This window comes from Numenius arquata, chromosome Z (genome assembly GCF_964106895.1).
Source record: "Numenius arquata chromosome Z, bNumArq3.hap1.1, whole genome shotgun sequence".
Classification (NCBI taxonomy): domain Eukaryota; kingdom Metazoa; phylum Chordata; class Aves; order Charadriiformes; family Scolopacidae; genus Numenius; species Numenius arquata.
In genome coordinates, this window is record NC_133616.1 from 38,516,235 (window position 1) to 38,534,928 (window position 18,694).

Consider the following 18,694-nt stretch of genomic DNA (forward strand, 5'->3'; position numbering starts at 1 on the left):
GGTCGGACTAGATGACCTTTGGAGGTCCCTTCCGGCCTGGACCAATCTATGAATCTATGAATCATGATGAAATGGAAATTTAAGTGTGGATAATCAAACACAGTAATTTTTTTCAAGAAACACTTTCATACTCCCTGACAGTGGGTGTTTTTCTTTTCTAAAATTATATTACACTGAAATCCTACTGGCCATTTTTCTGCTTTTAGTAGAAAACATCAAAAGATAATTCCACTAGGAAGCTTCAGTGATTATTTTTTGAGGGTTTCTTTAAGTACTAACAGAAAAAGTCAGTTATCTCATTAATATAGTAATGGAATTAAGCATTAACAAGGCTTTTATTCTTCACAAATAAACCTCAGTCCCATTAGTGTTAAAATTAACTTCATTAAATATTTCTACCTATTGCAGATAAATGAAGAGAAATTACCATTATATGACAAAATTTTCTGACTGAAGAACTATTATCTCCTGTTAGACCAGCACTGGATCTGGCCAGTATAGTACAAAGGGGAAGGCCACGTATATTCACATGATACTGTCTCAACATGCTCTGGATTAAGCTTTTCATCTTTAGGTTACAGTTACCCAGGATTCAGCTTTGAGCTGGTTTTGTATCATCCACACACCAAACACCGTTCCAGGTGCCTCAAAGGAACACCAAATTTTAGGTCGCCATTCATCAGAACGATTGGATGATTCACCCTACCTTCTCAAGTGTTTCAGACGTTGGGTTGGTGCAGACAAGGGAGACACCTGCTACAAAACGCAGCTGCAATTCCACTCCACTATTGCTCTACTCGCTGGGGTTTATCACTGTGGTTTTCCTCTAGCTCTAGGTACATCATGAACTGCAGCCCAGTCAATACTTGGTCACAAATGAAAGTAAGTTTGATGCAGCCTCACCACAGTAAAATTATTCTTGATTCCTGCTGAAGCAACACAGACTTCCCAGGGATTTTTGCTGATGGAGAGTGTAGTTCAAGCTAAAACTAATATCCCAGGCACCCCTCTAAGTACAGATTTCAACCACCATTAGCAAAAAAATAGCAACCAACTTGTCCAAACTTCACAACCACATGATAAGCAGCTAGAACACCGCTAATTACAGCCAGACCTAATGCAGTACTCTGTCAGTGAACAGCAACTTTGTATCTCAAAAATCTCTGAAAAAAGATCCAAGTTGTAGGACTATTTGCTCATGATTACATGAAACTTTTTAATACTCCAGAGGCAGGTGCTAAAGGGAGATGTTGCTATGCCCTCTCACACGTTGTGATTCAGCTCATGTTCTAACTCACCCAGCAACAGGCTCCTTGGAAATAGCAAGTCTGATTCTTGATTTTGACTAAGCTAACAATGGAAGGATTGCTCATGTAAAAAGCTTTTTGAGGCAATTAAATAAAGGGTCCACAGTGGTAAATACTGCATTACTTAATAACTAACTTAAATCTCCAGTCAAACTCTGAACATGGAAAATAGCATGACAGTTCCTATTATTTTGCAATGAAGTAGAGCAGTATTGATTCTTCGTCCTCTGAGTGCTTGTACACATTATGGCTACCCAGTCAGACATCAGTATCTCACCTGGTCCTAGTGTTTAACTGTTGTGTTATTCTATTTGGCTAACAAAATATTTTTATTCACTAATGAGGTTTAACAACTTAACACTTAGCATTGCCAATATGAAACAACCTTACTCAAAACAATATTCTCATCTGAGAATTTCTCTAAGCTTTAAGTCCACAATGCCGGCTTTTAAAAGCCCAGGGTTTTAATATTGTAACAACATTCTTCATTCCTGCTGAATTTTGTGCCCTCTACATTAAATCCAAATTGTTCAAAGCTTTATTTTCTCCTTATTCAACCTCATACTGCAATTTTGGAACATTTAAGTTCATAAATAATTGGAAAACACAACTTGACGATGATCTTAGCACTGGAAATTTTAACTCTCCTCTCTCTTTGCAATAAACACTCTGATCCAGAGTGATTGAATGTATGTTTCCCAAAGGGGTGCTCCACAAGTAGTGGCACACTCCTTGCCAAAGCAAGACCATCACCTTGCGGTGAAACCCATCTTTTCCCCCACTCTTTATACAGCTATCTCCCATGTCAACCCAGGATATTATTTAGCAATATGAACTGGTGTAACTACATAGAAACATGCTGAAACATGAGCAGCCATTTACCCATGGCTGCTACAATTCTGCTCCCTTCTGCCCTCTCGTGAACATCTACAATGTCCTACCAGTAACAAGGAAAGGATTCTGGCATTACTTTCCTATTCTCTGAAGAGAGCCCAGATCATTGGGCGTTGTCTCATCAAAGATACACTTGCCAGCCCTTCACATGCTGCTACCAACAGCTAGTTCTGTTCAGCTTATTATGGCAAAGGGAAGGCTCCCCCTTCATCGTCTCCACCCCGGTACTAACCTTTTTTTTTTATCACCACGTCATACAGATCTCTGTATGTGGTTAGATCAAGCTGGGTAAAATGTAAATGTCAGGAGTAATGCTTCCCCAGGTATCCTGATTCTGGAGTAGAGGAACAAAGGCATGACACTTCTGCAAAATCCTGCTCAAGCAGGGTATCTTGCTGAAATTAGGTAACTGTACTTCTTATTTCAGTGGAAGTGAGACTGGAAATCTTTCCATTTCTCAAAGATGCGTGAACCTGACCCATCAACCAGGAGTACAAACCCCGAATAAACCTACTTGAAATTAATTAAAATTAAAAAAAAGATGAGATGTCATCTTAGTTGAGATTGATAAACAAACACTAATGCTATACATTTTTTTCCCCATTAGTAAATGTGACACTTTACCGGAACATTTTTACATTTTTGAGAATTGTTGTGGGCCACATCTTTTCAGACCTCCATTGTGATGCAAAGCAGTGGGGACCTCATAAGCAAAATGGAATAAATTTTAGTTCATATGTACATCAATTTGAATATATTATCACTCAAATCTGCCTTTTATTACATTGTGTTCTTCTAGGATTATTGCTTTGCCATTTATGCTACTTGATTCTGTGGGATATTTTTCACCATATGAGTCACAAATTTCGTTATCACAGCCCTTCACTACAAACTCTTCATCTCACCTAACAGTTCAGTACAAAAAGACAGCTTTCTCATCAATACTGTCCATTTAACTTCTATGTATTATTGTCATGCAAAGGGGCTTCAATTTTAACATTTCATTGGAAAAGTAAACTTTTCAGTGATAGAAAAGCTTCACCTGATTTTCCTTATCCTTTGTATTGATGCAAAGTCTGACTTACAAGACTGAGGTTGCAATCATTCTTTGCAATTTTTTCCACTTTGTTGCTCTTCATTTTACCACTGGAGCAAACCCAGACGAGCACCACAGTTCTTTTTTCCCACCTCTGGAAGTTCTGTAGTAGTCTGATTTCAATCCAGGGCCTACCAGCAACAAACTCAACTGTTTAATAGTTGAATTAGAACATTATGATACCTTTCAGCTATGGACTAGTTCTGTCTGTCTTCTCACTCCCTTTTCACCCCTGCTTCTATTGTTTCATTCATTGCAGTGTCACCAAAATAACTTTGCTGAGCAAACTCTATGGAGCTAGAAAAGGCTCTTGATTCATGGTATGATGCTTTCATTGACCCCTGCCAAAGGCCAACCACAAGCAGCATATCAGCTGGAGAGACTGGAAACCTCTGTAACAGATTTCACTCAACACTTAGCTTTGATGCATACTACTAATCTCTGCTTTCAATCTCTGCTTTCAGTCTACAAACTTCTCTCACTTCTTTGTTTTTCTGTCAACACATATGAGACAAGACGTAAGGATACACAGGCCTAGAAAAGATGCTGTGGATAAAGCGATATTTCAATTTTTCTCCATGACAACCTATGTTAGGGACATTAAAGCCTCGGGTGAGCATCTCTGCCTAAAACTACTTAATCCATTTCATCTCTAAATGACAACATGCAGCATTGCCAGGCAAGGATGTGGATGATAATGGACAAATTTGTGTTACACTGCATATCCTTTATCTTTTCATCTAAATACAGAGTAATGTTTGGTTAATGCTGAGAAAAATTGCAAAATATGCAATCCACATGTCTTCAGTTTATGTTCCCTGTTGAATGTACTCATATTGTTTACGACAGTGTCAAGAGGCTTTTCTAGAAGAAAAAACGAAGCCAAAGATCTTCAAAGCAACTCATTAATTGAAATCTACAATGGTGAGTTTTTGTATTAGCTATATATCTTTCCCTCTGCATTCACACAGTGAAATCAAACACTATCCACACACGTAGTTTAGAAATACCATATTTCATAATGTTTCTTCCATTATATGCAGGTTATTTACATAATGAATTACCACTCAATAAAAATTTCATCATTTAAAATTTCATAAAGGAGCAAATTAGTGATCCACATCTGAAGTATCAAGTTAATTCTGTGTGCATGTTACACAGCGAGGGCTTTAAGCATTAAGTAAACTACTATTAAATTATTTGGAAAGTAAACAAACCTCAGTGTTCCTTTGTTCACAAATACACTTGCCACCTAATCTGCTGCAAATATTGGCATTAGATACAGTCACACTCATAAAAGTAATAGCATAAAGTACTGGCCCTTTAAAATTCTCACAGCCATGCAATTTACCTTATTTAAGATTAAACCTTTTGTTTTTTAAAAGGTGCAGCTAATATAATACAACTAATTTTCCAGTCTGCTTTAATAATCATTAAATGTTATACACACTGTGGACAAGCTGGCCTTTATCCTACAAATACATGTCTGTATATTGACATGTCTGCAATAAGAATTCCCAAGCCCAGGTTGAGTGGAGTAGTCACCAAGTCAAACACTTTTTCCAGATCTAAGTATAGATCACTGGCTTCTCTTTTGGTATGGAATTATTAACAGGGTTGAGTACCTTGCACAACTCTCACTAGAGCTTCTCAATATTAAAGTGACATTTAACAATGACTCCAAAATTCAGAAATTCTGCACCATCAGCAGCACAGATTGGGGACAAGACCTAAAAGGCATAGCATGGAAAGCGCTGGAAATTAATCAATGGCTCTGATTTTCTGCTGCGCTCTGCCTTAGAGTCTCTCATGATTCTGGCCACAGTAGTCTGGGCTGGCTGCCGTAAGTGCAGGAGGGGTATCTGGAAGCTGAGTGTAACACCAAAGTTTATGGTGGTACGTGCATTTATGTGTAAATCGCTCCACCTTTGTGCATAAGAAACAGTGTGGACTGACACAGACATGAACACTTCCCCTTCCTTTTGCAATATAGCCTATTCTATGTGCAGTGCTTGTTGTTTGAATGGTGGGTCTCGGCACTCACGGGAACAGAGATTTGGGCCCTGATCATTTTCATACTAATCTCCAAAATACGCTGCTTGGCAGAGCTGCTGGTGCTCATAGAGGGGTAAGTAGTTCAGCCCTATCAACACAGGGGTGAACATGATTTATGTGCGCTTCCCTAGTCTTGTCCAATTCTCAAAAGGAACTTCAGTCCTAAATACAGTTTTCTAGACTGCAGAATTATTCCTGTATATGCTTAACTTGTACACTCTCCATCTACAGTACTCAAACTGTCTTTTACGGATAACTTTTACTTCTCATAAGTTATTTGGCAGGTAAAACCTGACAAATCATGTACAGTCAACAGTCATCATCCAAGGACTTAAAAAAAGCTTGCCTGGTATCACCACTGAAAAACACCAGGGACTTAGGGGTTTGTTGGTGAGAATGGGTTGCATGAACAGCATAAAAAAAGCTAATGAGATCTTCCTCCAAACGAGAGGAAATCCAATTCTACAGTCATTGATGAAACTGACTGAAATTAAATGATTAAAACAAAAGTGTATCATGGGTACAGATAAAAGACAATATTATTCTTAACTATAAATCAGTAATTAAATTATGTCGGCAGTTGCCTATTATGGTATATGCTCCAAGGACATGACACCATTTTCCAAACATATCTTAAAATTAAGATCAGTAGGAACTGCCAAAAGCACCACAGAAAAGAACATTCTTATTTTAATCCCTCGGACACCAAGGCCAGAAAAAAGCAAGAGAAACTTTTTTTCTCAACATTGTACCACCCCACATTGCTCATCTTCATTCTGAAAGCTGGTTGATTTACAGAGGAGATCTGCAGACGCGAATGTTACACATTGCAGAGAAGCACAGCACAGTGATTAGTGCATTAACAAAATTCCTGTACTCCTCCATGAATAATGTTGGACCTTATATTCCAAGAATAGCACATACTTAATAGCATGGTATTGTCTTCACTTTATTTTAATGAGAAGCAGAACCTTAGCGAACAGATACTGTGTCAGTTCTTGTAATGCTATATGCCATTCAGGTGAATGTCCTCTGGTATGATATTTCATATAAAAAATGCAAAGGCCTCAGACACATAGGTGGATTTTCTTACCTTTGGTTCCATGGAAATGAAGCTGTGGGTACCTCTACTTGAGAGGACTGACCTTTTAATTGTTTTACTATGGTAGAAGTGGTAGTAATCCTTCAGTGTTCCAATCTGTAAGAGGAAAGAAGAAAAAAAGAGAGCGAGATTTAATTTATGAAAACCAGTTTTCTGTTTTTCATTTCTAAAAGTCTATAAATTATGCAATTTCCTGTGTGCTGAAATGTTACTTGAACCCACTGATCATCTTTCAAAAGAAGGACATATGATATGAAATGGATGGAGTGTCCTTGAGGCAGTAACTGCATAACCAAAGAATATAATTGAGCTGCTTAGTCTGGCTGTACCTACCTTTTTAATGTTTAATTTATATGCAGTACTTTAAGTAATTCTATATCAATCTATATTGAAACTGTCTTCAAATGGCAAGTATAAAAATCACCAAATGGCTATATGGTTATTAAAAAGCATTCCATCTAGTTTGCTTAAGGAAATGTACTGTAAAATGCACTAGATTTGGTTATTTTTATAATTAAGTTATAAATAGCACATTCACAGCATCAGACTATACAACAGGAATAGGTTACTCTTTCTGCCAAACGTGGGCAAGAAAGAAGTAGAAGAAAGATAGAAACAGTAACTTCATAGGATAATGACTAGCTTGAAGTACAAAATCAATTAATGCAAAATTGCAAATTTCACAATGGTAAAATAAAAATACTACTTATTCATCCCATCAGTACACAGTAGCAAAGTAAGTATTAAACTAAGACAGCCTTCACAATTTGACAAATTTTCCTTTCCAGAGTCATTACTATCTAAACATTCATAACTTGAAACTTTAGTTTCACGCCCCTATAAACAAACATTCAGCCTCCTTATCTTTAGGGAGAATGTCTCTACAACTCATTTGGAATTTGACCTTCTATTGCACTGCAGATCTTGTAAGACACAATAGTTTAGTTAATAGTTCCTTAACGATGAGCAAAAAAGGGACAATTAAGCTTAGTGTCATTTCAAGCTGAAAATCAAAGTGACCTCAGAAAACAGGCTTGGTTTGGCAAATAAATCTGAATGAAATCACCAAAGAGGATGGAGCAACACTCAAAAATTCTGATTTAAAAAAAACAATCAAACAGTATTCTGAATTTGCATCTGTAAGAATACACACATAGGAAACTTGAGAGCTCAACAGTAAAGGTTCAAAAAGAACTGGAAATACACCACTAAAAAAAATCCAAGAATATGTTTTTAGAATATTAGAAAACAAAAATCTTGAGAAAATGTCAAAGTACACTAAGAATAAATATTGATAGAAAATTATTATTCCCAAGGACCACTTGAATATTTTAGCTTAAAATTTAAATATGTAGACAGCACAGGGGAATAAGGGAGAACCTTTTTTGAGGAAAAAAAAATTTGACGTCAACAATTTAAATTAATTCACCTAATGGGGAAAACTGCAATAGGGTCTAAGGTATTAATCCCAATCTGTGCAGTTGGTCCGTTGACATTTTTATTTCAGGAAGAATGACTTATGTTTAGTTTAAGTCAAATACTGAAACATACAGTTAAACCAAGTTAGTTTACCATAAATTTAATAAGACCAGGTTTGACTAAACTAATTAAAGTATATTAGCACTGTAATAATAATTTTCATGCTTCCTTCTCTGTGAAAGGCAACTCCAGCTGAAGTGATGCAACTCTGTAGCATGGATGAGCCTGGTCTCACATCTCCACATGCCTGCTTATGAATAAACCCTCCTTAAACATATACGGGGCAGTCTTCTTGTGGACACCTCCAAGAGCTGCAGGACCCTGGACCTTCTGGGGAAGTCCTTGCTACTGGAAGCTAGCCAACATTATTCCAGTTTGCAAGAAGGGCATGAGGGAAGACCCAGAAAACTACAGATGTGTTAGTCTAACCTCAGTTCCTGGAAAAATTATAGAGAAGATGACACTGGGTTCTATGGAAAGGCATTTAAAGTATAATGATAATTTATCAGGCACAGTCAACACGGGTTCACAAAGGGAAAATCCTGTTTAACTTAACTAGATATCCTTCTATGATAAGGTCACTTATCTAGTGGATGAAGAGAAGGCAGTAGATGCAGTTTTTCTGGATTTTAGCAAGGCTTTTGATCCCTTTTGAGGCTGTCCCTCACATTTTCCTTCTGGACAAGTAGTCCAACTGTGGGATGAGCAGGTTCATGGTGCGGTGGATGAAGAACTGGCTGAAGCGTAGGGCTCAAAGGGTTGTAGTGAATAGGGCTACACAGCATAACCAGCCAGTCAAAAGAGGGGATTATCCCACTGTATTCAGCGTTGGTGAGGCCTCACCTTGAGCACTGGGTGCAGATCTGGGCCCCACAATTTAAGAAGGGCATGAAGGTCCCTGAATGCCTCCAGAGGAGGGCAACAAAGCTGATGAAAGGGCTGGAAGGAATGTCCTATGAGAAGCAGCTGAAGACTTTGGGTTTGTCTAGTTTGGAGGAAAAGCAGGCTGAGGGTGACCTCATTGCTCTCTACAGCTTCCTGAGGAGAGGATGTGAAGAGGGAGGTGCTGAGCTCTTCTCCCTGCGATCCAGTGACAGGATGCATTGGAATGGTTCAAAGCTGCATCAGTGGAGGTTCCAACTGGTCATTAGGAACCATACCTTCACTGAGAAGGTGGTCAAACACTGTAACAGGCTTCCTAGAGAGGTGGTCGATGTCCCAAGCCTGTCAGCGTTTAAGAGGCATTTAGACAATGCTCTAAATAACATGCTTTACCTTGGTCAACCCAGAACTGGTCAGGCAGTTGGACTAGATAATGATTGTAGGTCCCTTCCAACTGAAATAGTCCTATTCTATTCTATTCTATTGCATAACTTTTTACTCTATTAACTAGAGGAGTTTATTCCGAGTTTAACAGCCTCTAGCATACTGAATGCCCCTTAGCATCAGGTTACTGTTGTGCCCTTTTTGAATTACTATTATTTATAACAGACATTGAAATTTTGTGCCAGGGTTAGCACCAGTGCAGGTGACGGCATGCTTCCTTAAGACAAAGGGGTGTAATCAATCACTTCCTGGACACTTCCAGGATTCATCCATAGCCTCAAACAGGGTTGAAGTTCTAAGTACTGGAAAGTGATGCTGCTCTTGCTCCATAAGTCCTCAGAGACCAGCATATTCACCATACCAGAGTACTCTACAAAGGTTACAGACCTTTTATGGACCTTGCTGTCTTCAGAATGAATTAGAAACCTACTCCTCTGAGTGTGTGTGTCTGCACAAGCACTCATATTACTGAAACGACACAGCTCAAGAAGGTAACTGTATTTTACCACTGCATAGAACTGCATAAATAGGAAGGTCATATTTCAGGGAAAACAAACATATGTCCTGTTTTGTGCTACACAGATCTCAATATCACCCAGTCCTCTGTGTCTTGTCTTGCAGTAGTTTGAGGATTTTTTTTTATTTTATTTTATTTTATTTTATTTTATTTTATTTTATTTTATTTTATTTTATTTTATTTTCTAAAAATAAATTCTAGCTGACCCCTCTGAGGGCATCCAAAACAGCAAATTTAGGAGATGACCTAATTGCACTCCTGGAGGTCCTATAGTTTAGCAGCACTAGCTACCCACAGAAAAGAGGGTGGAGGGATCCACATGCTCTACCTTCCAGCAAAAGGGGGACAGCCTGAGGCTTTGTAATGCTTGACAGCTGTGCTCCCTGAGAAACTTTGGGCTCAGGAGACAGAATTAAGCCCTTATAATAAGTGTGGTAATTGTAGCACCAAGTCTTCCATGCCAGAAAACCATCAGTTTTCAGGTAACAATTATTAATAATAATAATTAATTAAAATTGTGAGATCTACAGCTTTAGCTCATAACTGCCTATGAAATAAAAGGATCCCAAATCTTTTAAATGTAATTTAATTCACATTCACTAACTGCCAGTGCCTCTCACAGTAAGGTAACACCAGCATTATTAAAAATTTTATTGCCCTCTTTTCCCTTAATGGGAATTTACTTAGACCTTCCAAATCCTTGGACCACTTGGAGAACAGTTAAACGATGGAAATATAGAACAATAAAACTTATCATTATGGATGTTCTTGTTGAATTGTTTTTTATACTTTTAACTACCAGGTCTTAAGAGTCACTCTCAGAGGAAAAGCAATGCAAAGACAGAAACACCAGACTGCAGAGCTAACTACCTTAGAGACTGATGGCAATTTAACTGTTTTATCCTTGGGAAATCTTTGTAATCTCCTTTTTGACCTGAAGGACCTGACTTATTTAAAAAGAAATAGAGAAACATTCCTGAGGAATTGCCTAGCCAAAAGCAAGGAGAATGGATGGCGGGGGAGGGGGAGACTTACTCTGTCTAGAAGTAATCTACATCACTGAACATTTAAAACAGATATATACGTACATTTTAACAGTACCATACAATGTTTATTCAAGGACAAAATAATTCCTGGAAGTAACAAACCTACAATATCACAGTAGAATCCCAGAAAACCAGAGCATCTGCATATTTACATCTATATTTATTAGGTCTTATTTCCTGTTTAAAGTTGAGAAAATGTGTGAATTTTAAAGGTAATATGAAACAAGAGCCAAACTTTCTAGGTTTGTCCTTGGAAAATATTTCGTCTATATGTAGTTTTATACTCTAAGCCAATATTAAAATAATTTAGGACATAACTACTGAATTCATGTACATCCACATTGTGTCCTCATAAACTATAAGGAAATACAAATGCTAAAGCTGCATGCTAAATATACATTAAATATATATGTGATCACCAAACTGACATATCTGACAAAGCTCTGAAACTACAACTGAAACTTTCATGTAGCAGAACATGAGCAGTGAAGTCAGTCAAGCTAATGGGAAGGAATCCAAGAGACGCCTTCCCAACAGTTTCTTAACTAGTAAATAGCTACTAGTAAATAACTTTTTTTTTTTTTCCTGAAGAGAATAATCATCTAGACATCTGGCTGCAAAGTATATCTCTCTGAATTGAAAATAATATGCTATTGAGTTGGTGAATTGGTGAATATATTGTAAGGTTTCCTGTTTCTCCAGTCTTTAATGACTTTGGTCCTAAATGGATTGGGAAAGGAAGGCAGATCAGGTCCAAATCTGGTTCTGAACTCTATAAAGTGCTAGAAGAGCCAAATAAGCACAGATTTGCTACTCCTGTGCAGACCTGGAACATAAACAATTATAAACAGGTACAGCAACGTATTTCACGTGGCGCTGAAGGTCTGACCCTTCACTTCTTTCAGAATTGCAACAAACTTCCACAGTGCGCAAGTCCTTGACAGAAGGAAATACTAAGAACAGAGAGATGAAAAAAGTTTTATCAGGTTTACTACCATCATCTCATTTTGACAAAATCACTTCAACTATATTTCAAACCTTAAAATGTTTAAAATGTTCTCATGTTATACAAAGTACACTGGAAATGATGCTTCAGAGCAAAAATGAAAACGTTTCAGTCTGAAAAGGTTGAAACAGAATACCTTGGTATTACCAGAGCTTTCTTCCCTGCATTAAATGCCAATGAAGCCAACCTAATATCACAAAGCATTCTGACAGAACCAAATGTTGACACAGGGTACGATACTGCTTATGTTCCTTCGACGCACACCACTCTGTAATGAACATGAAGGAGGTGAGCCCGTAGCCCTTAATTCTCATCCCTGGTGACCCCCTGTTATCCACAGGTGGAAGACAGGTTTATTTATGCTACAAAAAAACCCAAATTTATGTTTGTATTTGTATACATATGTATTTATGCTACAAAAAAAGCAGCAGAAAACTGCTGCTCCCTTTCTTTCTTGTGTCCCTTCAGAGTTAGGAAGTATTAAACATCTTAAAAATAGGGATATCAGCATTTAGGGGCAAGAAAACCCCGCAGAGGCTGTTAGTCGTTTTCTGGCCTACTCAGATTAAAGCACTCGTATCTGGAAAGGGCATGTTCAACCAAAACCTGGAACCTGAACTTCACTTGTATTCAAAGCAGCAAAACTGTCTACTGGAGTTTTTTGTGGGGTGGGGTGGTGGGTTTTTTTTTTCTATAGGATACTGCAATAGTGACCACACTTTCCTAACCTCCAGCTTTCTTGCCCAAAAACCCCACTGTTGGGTCAGCACTGACAGATCTCCATCACGCTGAGGGAGAAGCAACCACCATGACGACAGCTGCAGAGCTGCTCCCTATCTGACCTGCAGACTGAGATGGGGCCTCTTTTCTCCCACATATATACTCTAATAAAAAGCTTTTTCACTGGTTTTTGTTTGTCATCAGAATGGGGAATTTCACCTACTACGTCTCATTCACAAGAAATAATAGCAAAATTTGCCCATATATGGCACACTACAGTGAAGTGAAAGACTGGACCGCTTCCAAGTTTGGACAATTTGGGGCTCTCAAAAAGACCAGTTTATGAGATATTTAGCAGAGAGAAACACAGGCCCTACAGACCTCACTCAGCCTAAAACCTAAAATTCCAACTCCTAAGAAAAGGCTTCTATCCAAATATTTAGGCTCTGCTAATCCACTGTTGGGCTGATAGGCTACACTACCCTACATGAGTAAAAGTTTCTTGGATTATTACAGGCAGATAACATTAAAAAAATACCAAATGAAACCACTGGCACTACTGAACACTGTGGTCTTGGTCTTGAGCTGCAGTAGCAAGATAACACTGCTCTGACGACTAGTCTAAAGGATGGAAACAGTGATGTTTAGTCTCTCTATTAGAGAGGCTCTGAATCTGTAGGTAACAGGAATATCTACCGGGTGGGGGGAAAAATGCACTTCTAATGTGCCCAAACTTAGTTAACTAAAAGAATTTGAAGCAGCAGCAGAACTAAGGTGATGGGAGTATGAACACAGACTGTCACCTCAGAAGCAACGCAGGCTAGTCTGAAAGCTTGAATCTCGGCTATGCTCAAATGCCCAACTATCCCAGTGCTCAGCTCTACTTTAAACCCAATTAGCTAACAGAAATTCGACAGCCCACATTGCGAAAACATCTTTGTATGTACTTGAGATAGGAATAGCCTAACTTGGCAGTTCGTATCTTTGCTCCTCTCATGTTCCTTTCGCTTCAGGTTTGTTTTAAAGGGAACTGGTATGTCTGCAGAGCGTTGCTGTTCCTGAACAGTGACACTCAGAACAAGTTGGGCTTGGTCTTAAATGCACCCCTCCTTCCTGAAAGATTTTTTGAGTCTTCTAGACAGAGAAAAAACCCTATACTGTAATCAAGAGTTCTTGCTAAGTTTGTTAAATCTTTGTTCTGGAGGACAGGACAGTTCGGCCAGAAAAAGGAGATTCCATTCTGAACCTCATGCATATAAAAAACAAACAAAACCCCACAACCGGCAGATAAATTAAATTGCCTGTCTATTACAGCAGAAGTACCACAATTTCCACATAAATATATCAGGTTGCATCTCTTCACATAGTAGGAACATGCTAACACTTTACCATCCTTGACATTCCCTTTCCTTCTGTTTAAATGGGGAGACAAACGTATTGCCTTACTGAATTAACATATGCCACTCCAGACTTCTTTTGTATTTTTCCCTTGTGTTTCAACTATTTGAATGGAGAAATTTTGTCTGGGCACTTACCTTGAGCTAGGAAAGTACAGTTTGGCTTTTTAAACAGTTGATGTCAAAAATTAATAACAGAGCCATTAAAATAAAGTACCTCTGCATTATGTTCTTTCAGATAACATCACTGCAGTTGCTTACAAGCTACTGTATTTTGCTTTAAAAATAAAGTAGCACATTAACTCTTTCACTGTAAAAATAAACATAAGCTTTCTGGTCTTTAAAATGTTTCATGTGCCTTTGTTAATAGGATAAAAAAGGAACAATATCTGGAGATCAATTATAATTCTTGTTATCATTCTAATTCAGTAGCAAGGCTGATATTTTTTTAAAGTCATTTCATAAATTTTAATGTGAATTTGAATTCTTATGTATCTGTTAGAAAGCTTTAGAATTCTCAGAAAATACTACTGTAGCTAAACTCAGTAAAAATGCAGTTTAAAAAAAAATATAAAAAGACCATTTCAATTTGCAGGGGAAATTCTTTACATGAGTCCATATATTTAATTTTAGATTACCGCTATTAAAATACTTTTTCTAATAGGTTTTCATTTCATGGCTTTCTACTGCATTTCAGAATATAATATAAATGCAATTAAAATCTCAATTCTAAACTGTAAGTAAAATTTAATTCAAATTAAAATCTAAACTTAGGTGTAGAATTCTAAATTCCTGGTTAGATTAATTTTTAAATATTTTTAGAATTCCAAAATTCTACTTCTCTAAATGGAGAAGTGCTCTATTCTAAATATATTATAAAATATACTTAGCAATATAAAACAAACTAAATTTCCGCTGAGACTGATAGTTGGCCTGTAATTTTTACAAAGTTCAGGTAAATTAGAAAAAGCTTCCTAGATCATACCTTCTGCATACAGGTTATTTTGTACAGTTAAAACAAACATTGCCAAACAAAATTCTGCTTTTTGAGATTCCGGTACTTTAGTGCTCTCTTGGTAACCTTATTTAACTTGTGGAATTACTTGGAAAAAAAAAAAAAAAGAGAAAAAAACCTAACAACCAAGCAGCAATATAGAATGTTTTGCTTCATCAAAAAAATAAAATGTTTTGTCATGTAACACAACTAAGTTTTAGTACACCTATCTTTGCAAGAATAGGAAAGCATCAAGTCATAAAAGAGGTCACAGCTCTCAGGAGGTAATATGAATTTAGATATTAAAAAGATATAAATTAGAACTGTATCATAGCTTTATTCTAATACATGCCAAATCACACTAAGGTTTATTAATTTAATCTACCCTACTACACAGGATGAACAATCCTTCCAAAGAGGATTGTGGCATCTTTTTTGGATTATATATTCATATAAATCCTGTGGATATTGGAATGAAGATCTTTCTGCTTTATTAATTGGTTCTGAAAGGAGGGACAGGCCAGCTGATTTTCTTTAAAATAAAAATACACTTTGATCATATTTAATTACAAACAATGCTACTTCTAAAAGTGCAGGAAAAAAAAAAAAGAATACTCAAATCATAAAAAGATAAATCCCGAAGACATCCATCAGGTAAATAAAGGCAACAAAAAGCTGCCTGAATAAAGACCAGGTGAAAATGTTTGAGTCTTACATGGATGAGCAGTGAAGAGAATTGTAACTTATACACCACAGGTCATATGAGACCACAGTAAATACATACTCCTTCCAAAAATTATGACAGAAGCAGAGCCTCTTGCAGGTGTGAGAACAAGAACACGCACGAGGCTTTACGGGAGGGGCAAAAGCTGGTAACCTCCTTGAATCTGAACTGTGCTGTGCATTGGTACCCTCTGAACACGTGCTACGCGGTACCACTTCCCTAGAGAAGGGCCATACAAATGTGCCCTCATTGAAGGTAAGAATGAATAAAATGTGACAAGTGAAAGACGCCTGGACACTATGTTGATTGTTGGAACATTAAAATGAAACAGATCTCACTATAGTACTTGAAGTCTTTCTTTTCAAGTCAGTAAGGAAGAGTTTCCTTCTCTCTAGGACTGATAAACAGGTTGTGGCTATAACAACAACGTTCAAAAAAGTAGATAAAAATTAATGAACACAGAGGCCTTAATTAATGGGGGGGGGAAGGGCGGGGAGGAGGAGGGGGCGGGCTGGAGGGAGGGGGGAGGTTTTTGTATGAAGTGCAGGTTAGGTCTTCCAACAGATATATTAGCCTAAAAGAGTTGGTGGGAGATGGCAAAGGAAGCCATTTCCACAGCTGTCATGTGAAATGTGATAACTGAAGTACAACGATGTGCGTTAATAATTGCAACCGCAGTGTCACTGCGAGCTTCACTTAAGGAGGCATCGCAGGAATTGGCAAGTTCATGTCCCTATCAAATAAAGCAATGCAAGGTTGCTCAGCAACCTGTGACCGTGGGTTTGCAGTTGCAGGGCAACGTTACACATTTCATGACAATTCTCAAAAGGAAATCAATTACTGCCTTCACTCCCATTAATCTTTTCTATTGTTTCTTTTCAATACAGAAAGCAGTTCAATGTAAACTGTTCATGCCCCTTTTTGTGAAGCCTAATGAGTCACCACCTTATTTCTGCGAGTAAAAATGAGTGCAACAAAGTGTATTTATTTTCTGCTGTATGAACAAACTTAACGTCTGCAATATTTCAAGTGACTTCAACACATCATCATGCATTGCGAGTTCAAGCCATAACAAACGATGTTTGTATCTGCAAAGAAGCTGTTAGGCAATATGGTAATGTTTGTTTCAGTAAACAGCCCCCATAATGAAGCCACCGAATAGGAAACAAATACCTTTAACATTTTGAGGGGTCAACTACATTGCCACTGCTTTCTGAAATCTTTTTTTCCCTTTCCTAACTCACTACTCTGTAATTTAAAATATCTAAATGATATAGTGCATTGCGTGAAATGAGCTTGATCACTATTAAATTGACTTCCAATCCTATTTCATGTTGTATCACTGAACAAATGTAAAACGATGAGAGAATGAGGATGGGTACTCATGCAGTACCACAAGTTTTTATTTAAGTAGCAAACAGAACTGCGATATTCTATGCATTATTAGCTACTCCAGAGTCTAAGGATTATTGTTTCTTTGTAATCTGTACTCTCTGATACGTAATTATAATAAAGCGTAAGAATGAGGCTTGAAAAAGTTCTGACACTACTATTTCGATCATGCAAACAGTATAAAGGGACGTTAAGAAATAAGTTTTATTTTTTAACAAATGTTCACATTCATTTCCTTCTAAATCTCCATCATGAAATATTTAACAGCCATCATCCCTTGTCCTGAAACTTGTAAACATCTACTTAGTCCCAGTGGGACCAAGTCCCTTCTCATTTACAAAACCATAAATCAGAAATACCTCTGTTGAAGCTAATGGAATTTAAGAGGCATAAATCAAGGGCAATCAAATCTAATGGGGTTACTTGTATGAGTAAAAGATTTAAGAACTAGGCACCGAGTTAGATATACTGTTATATCTTTATCCAGTTATTTAAACATCAGTATAAAACTCTTAAGCACATTAATAGCAAGAGAGTTTATAACATTCAAAATGACTAATGCACTGACCTACAGTAGTCATATTGTTTCCAGTGAACATTTATATTGCCAGCAATAAACCTTTTCACGCTGTACTTTGTCTTACAAATCTGAATTCAGCTCTTATTGGTCATAGTAAATACAGTGTTTTCATTTAACTGACTTTCTCATGAGACTTGATTTAAGCAATTTCCTCCTCTATCACCAATATAATTTACTGAAGAGTAATAAAGAAGTGACTCATAGGAATATCTAGGGCTGAGTTAAGTTCATCTACGTGGTATGTGCATGCACTACATTCAATGCTCTTTTACAGTGGACCTAGATGGTATGTCCTCAACTTTGTACTGTATCAAAGTCTGATGATCTTCCACTCTGTACAACATACTTAACTGAATACAGAGAAGCATGCAATTTGTCCAGAACTAGGCATGATGCTCATTCATTCACCTATCTTATTTGGCTAACACCAGAGCTAACCAGTTTATACTTTTTTTTATGTAAAAGGTTTGCCAGTAACCATTATTTATATAAACAGTCTCCACACCCACAAGTAATCTCATTGATTTTGATAAGAAAACTTGTGCAACAATGATTCATATGAGTAACAGTTTCTGGAGAGGACCTTATCATTTCCTAATTTTAATAGTATGAAAACAAAAAAATTTCCCTTTTTGACAGGATCTAAAGCAAGTAAGTAAGCAAACAAGATCAAAATATAATGCCCAAAATGATTGCATAATATACCATTCAAACCTAGCGAGAAAGGAAACACCAACATCACTATAACTAACATTTAGCAAGGATTCAAAAAAAATATTACAGCACACCAAGAGACTGTTAATTCTAGCATAGTTACATAATATTCCACTTAAAGTAGCTATTTGCAATCACAACAACAAAAAATTGTGATGTATTAATTCAGAGGTATGCAGGTTTCTCCTGCTGTACCAACTTCCATAGTGCCCACAGAGAGATTACGGTTCAATTCAGCTTTCACTGGAATCAGCGGGATCTTCCACTGTATTTAATGGGAGCTGCAATAAGCATGTAATGACAAAACAATTTTTCTTTAATCCAGACCTCAGCGAGGCCTACATT

The 18,694-nt window shown here is 37.3% G+C and overlaps 1 protein-coding gene across 2 annotated transcripts in view; it reads right to left on the reverse strand.

Moving 5' to 3' along the window:
* The window catches only part of PCSK5 (proprotein convertase subtilisin/kexin type 5), a 258,951-nt gene that overhangs the window by 224,223 nt on the left and 16,034 nt on the right, over positions 1 to 18,694 (reverse strand). For both annotated transcript variants that reach the window (XM_074166803.1, XM_074166804.1), the window contains exon 2: positions 6,446 to 6,550. In XM_074166803.1, the coding sequence (XP_074022904.1) occupies positions 6,446 to 6,550 (105 nt within the window). The remainder of the gene's footprint in view (positions 1 to 6,445; positions 6,551 to 18,694) is intronic.